We start from the raw sequence: 13,440 nt of genomic DNA, 5'->3' as shown, positions 1-13,440 counted from the left end.
CAGCAAGGAATGGCAACCTCATCCTATGACTGCAAGAAAATGAATTATGCCAACAGCGTATGAGCAAGTAAATAGATTCCTCCCTAGGGCCCCCAGACAGCACAAGGCCTGCAGACACCTTGATTTTAGCCCAGGGAGACCGATGTTGGACTTCTGACCTAAATAAATGTGAGATGATTTGTTTATGTTGTTTCAGGTCCCAAAATTTGTGGTAATTTAATATGAGATCAATAGAAAACTAATACGGGAAAGATTTTGTGAAAATGTTACAATGAAGTAAACTGTGACACTGTGGTGAGTAAACTGTAGGGGCTTAAAATCTAGAAAAGCTCAGTGGAAGACTGAAGATTATTAACAAATTTATTCACCAAATGTAACTTGACAACCACATGCCAGATAGCGGGGATACAGTGGTGAACAATAACAGTGATGATAATGAAAAGAAGCCTTCCTCCAGCATCCATCAGTTGACAGGAACATCCATTAACATCAATAAGTGATCAGGGGTGGAAATTTCTCTTTCCTGGAGAAGCATTCTACAGTGTGGTAGAAATACCACTAAAGTTCATCTAACTGCCTTCCTCCCAAATTCCTATCCCACACACAATCTTTAGGTGTTAAGGTAGGCTTCCTGGAGAACTTTTTAGCAGGAGGATTGGTTCTGGCTCCATGATCATGCATCACATTGAGAGAGTGGGTACACATGTGCCCATTATTAGTTAAGAGTTTGGCCTCTAGTCCCTTCACATCCTGTATGATGCGGTCCCTGTGAATTCATTCTCTGGACCACGTCACCTTTCAGACAATCCAGTGAAGTGCTGGACCTATGGCTCTGACAATCCACCTTGAAGGAATCAAGTGGGGTGTGGCCTCTGTAGTCACCTACAATGATCCTTAACATGCGGTGTCATGGAAAGGGAACCTCAGGGATGCACATGTTTCCCTCACCATGGGGGCAATAGGGCTAGAAAGGAACAACAGGCTTGGTGGTGGGGTGGGAGAAGGGCCTAACCTTTCCTAGCAGCACAGCTTTCTATATGAATTACGTGAGTTACTTAACTTGGCCCTGCCTCAGTTTCCACATTCTCAAAATGAGACTACTTCACGGGGTTGTTGTGAGAATTAAATGAGTGAAATTCACTTAAAGCATTTAGCACAGCACCAAGCACATGTTTTATCTGTAAATGTCAGATATTGTTGTTCAAATTCCAGCTGTCATTCACTTGCTGAATCAGCTTTAGAAAATTAATCAATTTTCTGTACCCCCATTTCCTTATCTATATAACGGAGACAATAAAGTGGCATCAAACTCTACTGTCATATGGCATAAGGAATTAATATTAGTGAAGTGCTTCACACAGTGTGGGAATTTAGTAAGTATTTTATTGTTGTGATGTGTTGCTGTTAAGGAGGAGGCCCTCAGCTCCAGGCTGGGCAGGGGAAACAAGGATGTTACTTTAGCCTGAGGGTCCCCAATCCCAACAGCAGGGCCCAGGGTCACTGGGGTATCCAGGGAAAGGTCAGACCTTAAGTCATTGACAGGGGAACTCCCTACTCATGTCGGTGCTGGGAAAATGGTCAAGGGGGTGTCATCCCATCCGAGAAGTCTGAAAATAGGGTACAGAGGCCCGGAGAATGAGGTGTGTGGGAAGGTGTAGATATGAGATCCATCCTTGGCATTGTAGAATGAGATCTCACCAGTCTCATAGTCCAGGAAAATCCCCACTTTTTGAGGAGGATTGAGAATTTCCAGTTTGGTCAAAGGGTCAGTGAGAGCTTGATATTCATTCATATCTGACAGCCCTATAATCCAGAATCCATTCTTGGGTGCCATAGAAACCTGTTTTTTCCTCTCCACGTTCTCCCTACACACCCCAACATACCACCCTTTCCTGACCCCCACATCCACCTCCCAGAAATGTCTCCCTGACATGAAGCTCTTGCAGCCAAGCACAGAGTTACGCGTATTAAATCTCTTAGGATTGTCGGGCAGATTTTGTTCACTGTCTGCCAACTTCAGGATCTTCCGGTCTTCAGAAATAAGGAGGATGTGGTTTGCTGTGTCAGGATCCAGAATCACATCCGCTGCAGAAAGTTTGGGGATGGACCATGAGGTCAGTCATTGTTCCCAGACCTCAGAGCCTCAGCCTTTAAGACCTGGGTGTGACTGAGGAGGTCTAAGTACAGACCCAGATGTCCCCAGCCTGCCCTGAATATGACACTTTCAGCAACACCAAAAAAAGGCCCAGGAATCCTAGCTCAGTGGGAAAGAGTGCTGCTTAACCTGACATCTCCATTTGGCTCCCTTCTTACATCTTTTTCTTACTTTCCTCCCCAAAATGACTATGCCCACCTGTTGTTTGTATGCACATAGATTTACATTTCAGTCTTTGCTCTATCACTCATGAGCTGAATGACTTTTCTTCTTATGCTGTCTCTTTTCTCCATAGTTTCAAGCTATACAATATCTTTGAGCCTCAATTTCCTTACCTGAAAAATGGGGATAAAAATACTAATCAGTAGGGTAGAAAAAAGACAATACATGTTTTATAGTAGCCCAGGGCCAGGCATGGAGGAAGTTCCTGATGGTATAATAACTCCATGCCTTTTCTGTGCTAGAGGCCATGTTGGGGGCTTTCTGTGCTCCCAGATGCACTCTCCTCCTTTCTCTACCCTCTTCTGGGCCCCAGGAATCTGTCCTTTATGAACAACATCACTGGGCTCCCTTGCCTCTGGTTACCTGTTGGGTTTGGCCAATGGAGGTATTAGCAGAATACTGTGAGGAGAAAGAAAAGACAGGCACAGCATTTATTTCCCCCACTTCCTCCCTGCCAACGTCAGATAGTGATGCTCTCACAAAGGCATGACTCCTCTCAGGCAGCCTGTCCTCGAGCTACAGCTTCCTTGGGCTCCAGTAACTGCTCCCTCTCCCTATTCCTTCAAGCCTAGGGTGGTGACAGCTCCCCACTATTGTGAGCCCTGGGGCACTTCACCCTACCTTGTTGGTTTCCCTTAACCCCAATCCCAGCTTAGTAAACAATTCCTCTTCTAAACCTTCTTCAACCACCCAGATTGAACATGCCATCTCTTTCTTGTTGGCTTTTGACCAATACACATTAATTACCTCATTTAGTCTTTACCTCAACTCTCACATAATAAGAATTATAATCACCACTTAAAAAATGAAGAAACTAAAGTACAGAAACATTAAGTAACTTGGGGACACACAGCAGCAGGAAGTGGCATAAGAAGCTTGGGAAAAGCAAAGATCTTTGTGCTTTGCCGTCTCTCCTTGGTCATTCCACATCCTCACTGTCCCTGCAGTGTTGGTTCACTCTGCCTCTCCTTCCCTCAGTCTACCCTTTATGCCTCTTCCTTCCCAAAAAGATCTGTGGATCCCAGGAGAGCAATCTTCCCTGGCTCCCTGGGCTCTCAGCAGGAAGCCCCTGGAGATTGGGCATACCTTTGAGACCAGGACCTCAAGTCACCCACTTGGAACTCTCCCAGTCATGGAGACTTTTCCTCCCAGAATCTCAAGAGTTGGAGAAGAAAAAGGGAGATTATGGTCCCTCAGGTTGTTGTCCTAGGGAATACACAGGGATTCACTCACCAGGTTGGAAGAGGGCCGTCTTCCATTCTGAAAGGCAGGAAATGTAGATAAAGAAAGGGCATTATTTCTGTTCTTGCCCCATTCCTTCTCCTCACTAAGCCTTTTCTCCCTCATTTTCTTCAGTCTCTTGCAATGTCCAGCTTCTTTCATCTGTACCTCTGCCAGATCAGCCATACAATCTCTCAAAAATGGTGGACTTCCTTCCCTCCATCATACTGGGGCTGCAGGTGACATGGCCAGCCTTTGCTAGGGTGTGAGCATGTGTACCAGCAGGTTGTATCTGGAAGGTCCTCTGTGGCTCCAGAAAAGCAGTGTTGGTATTCCCCATAGAAAAGGAGCCTCTGGACTAGATCTGATTATTCCTTCAGGGAATGCCAATGGGTCACACAGCAGAGAAATGGTTTACATGCTTAGTGCACATTATCCATGAAACTCAGAGAACATCAGGGTCACTCACCAGCATAGGCCTGAGACTTCTCTCTACCTACAATGAAGAAAGGTAGAGATGTCACCCGAACAATGTCATTTCTGGGTTATTTCCTTTCTGTTCTTTTGCATCCATCTAATCATTCATTTTGGCTCACATCCCCACCCTTCCTACCTTCTCCCTCTGCCTGTTCAATTCTCTCCTCGCCTCCTAAATATCAAGTCTGAAAACATCAATTGCATGCTGATAATACCACAGGTACCATGTTAGTGCTTTCCCAGTTGAGGCCTGGCAGATCTATTTTGTATGTGTCTACACTCCCATTCATGGGCATAGGTGTTGCTGTGTGTACATGTGACTGTATATGTGCACTGGAATCCATCTATCTCAAGCTGTATTATGTCCTGCATACTTCTGAAAAGAATTGAGCAACTTAATGAAGAAATTTCCGATACTGTTTTTTTAAAAGCAGTTCTAATAAACCTATGAGAACTGAGCCACTGTGACCATTCCTTTTTTAAAATGCGCTTTTCTCTCTCCTTCTCCTTTGATTTTCTCATTCATTTAAATCTTACATTCTTTGTTTTCTTCTCAGCAGCCTATGGATTATGTAAAGCAATTAGGGAGGTTCCCAGCATAGGGAAGGCACTACATCTAGAGAGTTCCATCTCCATCCTCTTTTCCTTTGCAGTGCACTCCTGGATATTCTGAGGTGCCTGCTGGACTGAAGAGTCTGTGGTCCCATCCTGGAGAGAGATTGAGGCTCTTTCCTCCATTAAAAAAACAAGACTTGCCTGTGCTACCCTCTGAACGCCACCCTTCTTTCTTCCCATCCCTGAATGGGTCAGGGATATTTCTCAGCCCTGGGCAGTTTTAGAGGCAAGCACAAAGGCTGGGACATATCCCAGTAGACAGTGTTAGATGGGAATTCAGAGAAAGTGTCAGCGCCACTCACCAGCCATCAGCAGGAACTCTCTCTTCTCTGCAACAGAAGAAATGTCAAGAGTCATTAAGACACTTACAGCAGGGGTACCAAGACATGTGTGGGTCCCTGGAGAATTGGAACTTACTGAATTCTTGCAGGAGCTTCTCTGGAAAATAAGCAGAAAAAAAAATATGCTGTTATGGTGATGGAGCGGAGAGGACCTCTGGAGCATAAACCTTCCTAATGACACAAAGCAGAAGTGGGTATGTGGGGTGGGGAGGGGGTGATGTCCTTGGGCTCCCTCCCCTAAGCCAGGGCCTTAGGTTACCTCCCTGGTCAGATACCTCTTGCACTTCGTTTCTGTTTCTTTTCTGCCAGTGCTGTTTGTGTTTCTGCACTCTTTCTCTCTTTCTCCTGGAATAGAGCCTTTGTCTCCTGGAATAGAGCCTCTATCTCCTGGGATAGAGCCTCTTTCTCCTGCGATAGAGCCTCATTCTCCTTCTTTTGTCGCCACAGGAAGTAAACAGCCCCTGTGAGAAGCAGCAGCAAGACAGGCAGGGTCCCAGCGAAGGCTGCTATCCAGGGCTGGGCTCTCCAGAAGAAGGGGTCTGCAATGGAATGGAGCTTTAGCCTCTCACCTCCAGGGTGGGGATCACAGAGTTGATCTCATGACATTAAATGATCCTTCTCCTCCTAAAGTCTCAGGGAACTTTGGGTAAGACTTCAGTAAACTCTTACAATAACATAATGCTATTACTTGCTTTGAACTGTCTGCTGCACACATGTGAATATGAGTTAGTTGAACATGAAAATCATACTTTTTTCTAATTTAATTTTCCAATAGGTTACATTTACATGAAATACAAAATACAAAAAAAATATATAAAAAGTTGTCTAGTCTCCCATCCACTCCCTCCTCCCTCCCCCCATTTATTAGCCTCTCATCAGTCAGCTTAATATGGTGGTTAAGAATGTGAACTTTGGGGCCGGCCCGGTGGTGCAGTAGTTAAGTGTGCACGTTCCGGTTCAGCAGCCCGGGATTCACAGTTTCTGATCCCTGGTGCGGACATGGCACTGCTTGGCAAAAGCCATGCTGTGGTAGGCGTCCCACATATAAAGTAGAGGAAGATGGGCATGGATGTTAGCTCAGGGCCAGTCTTCCTCAGCAAAAAGAGGAGGATTGGCGGGAGTTGGCTCAGGGCTAATCTGCCTCAAAAAAAAAAAAAAAGAATGTGAACTTTGGAGCTGGAGGGCCTGCATTCAAATTCTGGGTCCTCCACTTGATAGGCAGTATGATCTTGGATCTTGGACTAATTACTTAACTTCTCTGTTCCTGGTGTCCTAATCTGTAACATGGGGTAACAACAGCACCTAATTCATAAGGTTAAAAGATTAAAATAATGCTTACAAAATGCCTGACACATAGTCAATGCTATGCAAGTGTGTATTAAGTTTTAAAAATATAAATATCTTTTTATTTTTTTCTCTTTTACACCTAAGATAGAATTCTATACAATGTGCTCTGCATCTGGCTTTTTCTGTTCATCTTGGAGATCCTGCAAAATTAATACAGAAAGAATGTCTGTGTTTTCTTTCATAGCTGTGCAATATTCCATTTCATAAAAGTTCCCTGTTGATGGATATTTGCACAGTTTCTAATTTTTTGCTATTACAATTAATGCTGTAAGAAATAAACTTTTGCATGTGTCATTTCATACAAATTCAAGTCTGTCTGTCAGATAAATTTCCAGAAGTGGGATTTTTGGGTCAATAAATAAGTAGTTTGGATAAATTCTGCTATATTACCCCCAGTAGAAGCTGGCCAATTTAGACCAAAAATATATCAACAAATATCTAAGAGTGACTGTCTCCCGATAATCCTGCCATCAGAACGTATGACCCGCCACCTCAGGTTTTTTGTTTTATTTTTGGCCAGTGGAAAATGTTTATTTCTACTTCTTCTTCTTCTTCTTTTATTTTTGGTGAGGAAGATTGTCCCTGAACTAACATCTGCGCCAATCTTCCTCTATTTTGTGTGTGGGGTGCTGCCACAGCATGGCTTAATGAGTGGTGTGTAGGTCTGTGCCCAGCATCTGAACCTGGGAACCTGGGGTCACCAAGGCAGAGAACATGAGCTTAACCACTACACCACTGGGCCAGCCCCTGGAAAATGTTTTAGTACACATGCCTCTATTGAGTGAGATTGGACATCGTCTCTCATGTATTATTTCCTTTTCTGTGAACTTTGTTCATTTTTCTACCGGGTTGTTTTATATTTTAAGCAGATTAGCACTTTCTCTAAGATGTTAATAGCACATATTTTTTCTGCGTTTTGTCATTTGTTTGCTTAAGGGTCTGATCTTTACCATTTTCCCCCAATTCCCACTTCCTGTCACAGTTTCTGACACACAGGAAATACTCATGAAGAATTTGTAACATAAACAGCTTTATGGGGGAATGAAACATTCCCAGAGATAGAAGAAGGCTCTGGATCCTGCTCTGTGCCTTATATTCACTGCAGAGACCCGAGTCAGCAACAGAGAATCACACATCCTCCTTCTTTCAGTGGCCACAGCTCAGCACAGTACACCTGAGGCTCAGCAGGGTACTGACCTGCAATGGAAATCCCAGTGGTCTTTTCCTGATTGAGGAGGGGATTTCTGATGAGACAGGAAACTCCTTCCCCAGAGCTGCCTTTCACGATCACAGATGCTGTGACTGCATACAGGCCATCTCCGTCTTCAACCAAAGGTGCTGCCACAGCTGGCATGACCTCTCCCTTGGCATCTCTCCACTGTATTTGGGGCTGAGGATACCAGCCAGTAGACATGCACTCCAGATGGATCCCTCCACCCTCATAACCCTTCATTTCAATGTGAGGGTCAGAACCCAGCTCTGTGGAAAGATAAATGAGTCTGATTTTTTCTGAGCCTACTGTATCAATTAGAGGCCCAAAAGGAATTGGATGGCGCATTCTCATTAGATAATTCTTGAGGGGTTTCATCAAGCAGCTGTTTACAAATGCATGGTGGTGGTGAGGGGAAAACTACACAGGATAGAGCAATGCCCCATGGCCAGGAACAGTGGAGCTGTTACCACCCACCCCTGAACGCAAACAGGGGTGGAGAGGAAGCTGTCCTGAAGACCTACAAGAAGAGAGTCCAGTAGAGAGGGCTTTCTTAAGAGGAGCTATGATCTTCAGGAAAGGAATGCAGCCAGCTAGATGTGGTCCTGTGGGGAGAAAGCCAGGGGAATAAGTACCTTGACCTCTCTCTCCTCTCTCCCTCCTTCCACCTTCTGCTATGGCTCCCATTGACCAAACCCAGTCAGAAACTATAGGGCAAGAGAGTGCCCTGAGAAAGAGAAGTGCAACCCTCGACATCTGGACATTGACCTGCACTCTGTGTTCTCCTGTTGAACATAAGCAGTTTCATGGAACATCAACATCAGATAAGAGCACTTTGTCACTATGATCGGTCAAGACAAAGACAAGATCATTCAGCAATTCTGTTTGAACATAGAGAAAATCATGAACACTGTCCAAACCACAATCATAACCCATAGGAGCATGCACCTGGAGGGACCACAGAAGCTATCTAGAACACAATTGAACCCAAACAAATGTGTGCCATCACTAAGGAGATATTTTCTTATTCTTCCAGTCCCCGACCTTCCACTTCCCTGTTTAGGACCTGGTGGCCAGCATGGCAGACTTTTTACTTGATAGTTAGAGTACAGGAGTGATTCTTCCTAGAGGAAGCACTGTGTCTTTCCCAAGGGTTTCAGAGAAACAAAGAGGGAAGGCAGTGGAGACAGATACCAGTGACTAGTCAGGATGCTCTGAGGTGGATTTGGAGCATGAAATATTCATCTGCCCCCCTCAGAACCACAGAGGAACGAGCTCAGAACAAAACCTGGAGGCTCACCTGCAACCTCCAGCTCCACCATGGCTTTTTCATAGAAGTTGTCGCCTTGGAAATAACACAGGTAGTTTCCAGTGTCAGAGGGTCTGACGTTGTAAATTCGGAGAGTAGATGTCCCTTCAGTGATGCCATCTCTTAAAATCGAAGTTCTCCCTCGATACTCTGCCATCTGTTGGTCTTCTATTTCCTTTCCATTTGCATACTCATATACTACCTCCCTAAGGTTGGGTCTCACCCACAACAGCTCCATGCTCTCTGCGCTCATCTTGGGGGACACGTGACAGGACAGATCAACGTCTTCACCCACCATGGCCAGGATGGGTTCAGGGGGTCCAATCACAGCAAACTGAGCTGGTCATTAAAAGGAGAAACTCCATCAGAGATACTTGGACCATGAGGGTAATGGAGGTGGGCCTCAGGTAGAGAGGGTGAGGTACAAAAAACCCAGAGAAAAACAGGATCCTAACAGAAGTATAATTTGTCTTAATGACATGCACACCTTCTGTTTTGGATGGGACTTCCAGGTACGAGAAGTTGTCTGAGGTTCTGACTGGGCACTAATAGGTAATTGTCTGCTTCAGAAACATACAAGTAGAATGCTCCCTACCTGAGCAAGGGGTAAGCAGCTGGACCAAGAGGAGGCAGACAAGGAGAACGAGCAGAGGGATGTCTAGGGAACTTGCCGTTTTCATCTGTGCTGCAGAGAAATGCCAGACAGAGTCAGGCAAAAACTATGACTTGGAAGATGACAAATTCCACATCAAACCTCCACCTCCCCAGGGTCGACTCAGGGTGAAACACACAGTCACTAGTGTGGTGACTCAAGATCCTCCTCTGCCAAAATGTCTGCTTGGGAATCTCTTAACCTTTGAGCTCAACATGAAAATCATCCATGAAAACATGGAATGTTAAGTGTACATACATTTAACATATAAATGTTACGTATGTAGGGTTGAATTTACATATATTATCCCTAATCCATCAGGAAATCCTTGGCTGTACTGTCCAAATATGTTCAGAATCCTTCCACTTTCCCACACTTCCCCTGCTACATCCAGGTCTAAGCCTCCACCATCACACTCTGATTAATGCAGGACCCTCCTCTCTGGGTCCCCTGATTCCACTTGCGTCCCATACAGTCTATGCTTAAAACAACAGCCAGAACATTCTTTGAGTCACATCACGTCAGTGCTCTGCTCAGCACCTTCCATAACTCCCGTTTCACTCAGAGTAGATGCTGAAGTCCTCACAATGGCCAGCATGGCCCTCCAGGACTTGCATCTCTCACTTCATCTCCCCTACTATCCTTGTCTGTTCCAGCCACACTGCCCTTCTTGCTGGTGTGTGAATTGACCAGGACAGAGGACCTCGGCCCTCACTCTTCCCTCTACCTGGAACCCTCTTCCCTCAGATATCCACAAAACTCACTCCCTCACCTCCTTCAACTCTTTCATCTAAAATTGGTTCCTCTGAGACCTTCTCTGACCACAGGATTATGGCAAACTGCTCCCATCCCCCTGAGCCTGCTCTCTTTTCCCCATTGAATTTTTATAATCTAACATATCATGTGTTTGCTATCTGTTTCCACCTGCTGGAATGGAAGCTCCACATGAAAGGATATTGATCAATTTTGTTTCCTGATGTGTAACAACCCTGTAGAACAGTGTGTGGTTCACATGAGACTCTCAATAATATTTACTGAATGAGTGAATGGATGAGGGGTAATATATTAACCCATTAATACTCCCTAGCATTTTAAATAGGTTAAAATGATCAGATTAAATGGTTGTCATCCAACAGGAGGGGAGGTGGAGTCTTGCGAAGACAAGTGTCTGCTGTTATAATGACATGCTGTTTTGGTCTGGCTTAGGGAGCAGTGCGCAGCGTCATATGCTGCCACTGGGACTTGCCTATATTAATGTATTTATTCCTGTTTTTCAATGAAGTGGTTTCAAGGAGCAAGTATGTCCTGGATATGCATGTAAGAGTGTTACTAAGTGTGCCTTAGTGAACTCTTTCCGCAATTGCTCTTTGGAGAAGAAATATCTCTGAGAAGGAAATTATTCATTTCCTGTCTTCCCTTTCCCCAGGTGTTCCTTAACTGATGGCCTCTGGGCTCACCAGCAATGGATAAGTTCCCTGGTCTTATTCTTTCCACTGCTAGAGAAATATGAAGCAGAGATATAAGAGCTGGCATTTGCAAAGAAAGGGCAAATATGTCAGGCCAGGAGCATACAGCAGCCCAACAAAGTCATACCTCTATGAAGTGCTGGGGTTCTCATAGCTCAGAGGCAGGGCCCCTGTAACTCCCCACACCCTGCCCAGTGCTACCAACTGTATCTTGGCTCAGAAAGCACCTCTACCATCTTTCAGGCATGGTCTGTGGCATCACTGGGAACATTTGTGATAAGGGAAGTGTGGAGCCCTTGCCAGCTGGCAAGGCTGGATTCTAGCTGGAGTTCTAGCTTGGCTTCCATCCTAACATCCTCAGACTTGGCTGCATCCCTAGATAGTGGAGAGCCTGAGAGTAGGCCGAGGTGGATAACTCAGAGACAGGAATGAGATCTTCGAACATAGTCCCTCCCTTCTCCCTGGTTTTCTCCCATCATGTATCCTCTCCTTCCCTGAAGACGTCAGGTGGAACGGGATGCTGACAAATGACTTGAGGGTGTGCCCTTCTCTGGAGCAACACTGTGGACTCCTCTAAGCCTCAACCCATGGCCGTCACTAAGTTCAAATCAGGACTCCATAAGACTCTGGTCAAGATCCAATGAGACTCCTTGGTGGAGGCTCTGGAGTCAGTCAGAGGCTGAACCCACCACTTCTAAATCTCAAAGCTAGTGAACAATTAATAAGTGTTACAAATAATTATAGTGACTGTAACATATTACTTTTTCAGAAAATAACAACTCCTCCAAAACAAACCAGCATGAGGTCCCCAGTCATGGTACCTGCAAATCTGGGAACTTCCTGGGGAACAAGGGAACAGAAGTCTGTGCAGCTGGCACTCCTTCAGACCCTGGTCTGAAACCTGGACGGAACCCCAGACAAAATATTGCCTTTGAGTACATCCTGTCCTCTTCAAACTGTTGTCTATGCTGCTAGAGAGAGGACAAGAGTACTATTATTATTACAGGTACAATTACTCTGTTGTCCTCAGAGTGGGTAATACACTTTATTTTTTAGGATATTTATTGCTTTTTGGTCCTAATTATAAATCTATTTATAATGGAGAAAAATGTAAAATAACAAAAGTTAAATAATATGTAATGGTAATCATATACTTCATATCATAAGAATGCAAATGTTTCTGGAAGTATTTTGGCTGTATATAAATACCAAGTACCTTGGAAATGTTTCATCCTTTGACCCAGAAATTCCTCTTGTAGGAATTACTCTTAAAGTGGGAAAATAAGGTGTTAACACAATGATTTATGTTGAAGGCTGTTCATCAAAGTAAAATCTACAATAGCAAAATGTAGATACAATTTAGATATCCAAAGTGGATTAAGTTTTGTTACAATTACAAATAAAAGCTCTTTATTAAAATTATACAATTACAAATAAAATGCTCTTTATTAAAAGAGCTAATGACTTTATGGAAATCCCTTCATGATTGGACACTGTGTCATTTAGCCATCCTCCAACAGTTATATATGCATACGTATGTTGTATATGGAGGTTGGTTAGGAGTTTTCTATATTACAAATAATTCTGTAAGGAACATCTTTACATATAAATCTTTAGGACACATCTTGTTTTAAAATCTCTTAAAAATACATTCCCAGAGCTGACCAAGAGAGATTCTAAGAGTCTATTTTTCCTTTCTGACCACAGTAAGTTCCTAAGAAAACGTAGTTGGCAAATTTCTTCATTCAGGTTGTCTCTCTCCCACCAAATTTCCCAGTGCAGGTCCCTACATTTTGCACTGCCTCCTGCCCACACCCCCATCTCCTCACCACACAGACAAGCACCAACCCCCTTTCTCTTGGTGAGGACTTCCCTGCACTCACTCTCAGCATTTTAGCCTCTCTCCTTCCAGGGCCTGTGGCCCTGGCTTTTACCAATTTCCCCCACTTACCCTATGGCATTCCCATCTGAAAATCACAGCCCACGGAATGAAGGGAATTAATAATTCTGCATTATAGTTAACATGCTCCTCTGGAAGAAAGGGAAGAGAAAGAAAGGCTTCTCACTGTGAGAAACAGTAACAGAGTCCCTCTTTGGAAGAATTAGTTTTGATTGGCTCAGAGAGGTGTTTCTCATCAGTTGCTGGGCAGACAATAGTAAGGAACATAGAATGAAAACTGAAACTGTATCGGACTGTACAGATGAAGAAAAATTCCAGCCCTAATCCCCTCAATGTTTGTGTCTCTCTGTGTTTACCTATTTGAATCATTCATGTGTACGTTTGTGTGTAATCAGGATTTCATTATCTACACCTGTTTTATGTCTTTTATACCATAATAGATTATCAGCATAACTAAGCAGAAAAATTATAAGATTTTAATGTGAGAAGAAAGGAAGATGAGCATTAATTAAAATGTTTCTGTGG

At 44.1% G+C, this 13,440-nt stretch overlaps 1 protein-coding gene across 6 annotated transcripts; it reads right to left on the bottom strand.

Annotated features, from left to right (window-relative positions):
• Positions 1-346: 346 nt before the first annotated feature.
• LOC100065910 (butyrophilin subfamily 3 member A3) lies at positions 347-13,129 on the bottom strand. Of its 6 annotated transcripts, none has more exons than XM_023624567.2 (11): positions 12,967-13,116; positions 11,837-11,986; positions 9,493-9,577; positions 8,889-9,236; positions 7,576-7,857; positions 5,307-5,570; positions 5,108-5,128; positions 4,993-5,019; positions 4,068-4,094; positions 3,611-3,637; positions 347-2,085 (listed from the first exon to the last, which is right to left on the bottom strand). In XM_023624567.2, the coding sequence occupies exons 2-11, from the start codon at positions 11,954-11,956 to the stop codon at positions 1,556-1,558; spliced, it is 1,731 nt and encodes a 576-aa protein (XP_023480335.2). In that variant the 5' UTR covers positions 11,957-11,986; positions 12,967-13,116; the 3' UTR covers positions 347-1,555. The 6 variants fall into 6 exon arrangements, with proteins under 6 accessions (XP_023480335.2, XP_070100392.1, XP_070100393.1 ...); XM_070244291.1 differs by having other exon boundaries at positions 9,493-9,582; positions 11,837-11,983; positions 12,967-13,104; XM_070244292.1 differs by having other exon boundaries at positions 9,493-9,582; positions 12,967-13,103.
• Positions 13,130-13,440: the final 311 nt, after the last annotated feature.

This window comes from Equus caballus, chromosome 20 (assembly GCF_041296265.1).
Source record: "Equus caballus isolate H_3958 breed thoroughbred chromosome 20, TB-T2T, whole genome shotgun sequence".
Lineage (NCBI taxonomy): Eukaryota > Metazoa > Chordata > Mammalia > Perissodactyla > Equidae > Equus > Equus caballus.
The sequence above is the reverse complement of the archived record's forward strand: the minus strand, read 5'-3'. Positions and strand labels throughout refer to the sequence as shown.

Coding starts and splice junctions, on each gene's coding strand:
- LOC100065910 (XM_023624567.2), bottom strand. CDS start 11,956: ATGTACTCAAAGGCAATATTTTGTCTGGGGTTCCGTCCAGGTTTCAGA. Junction 3,638..4,067: donor GAAGTCTCAGGCCTATGCTG/GTGAGTGACCCT, acceptor CCTGCCTTTCAG/AATGGAAGACGGCCCTCTTC. Junction 2,086..3,610: donor GACGGCCCTCTTCCAACCTG/GTGAGTGAATCC, acceptor AACTTTCTGCAG/CGGATGTGATTCTGGATCCT.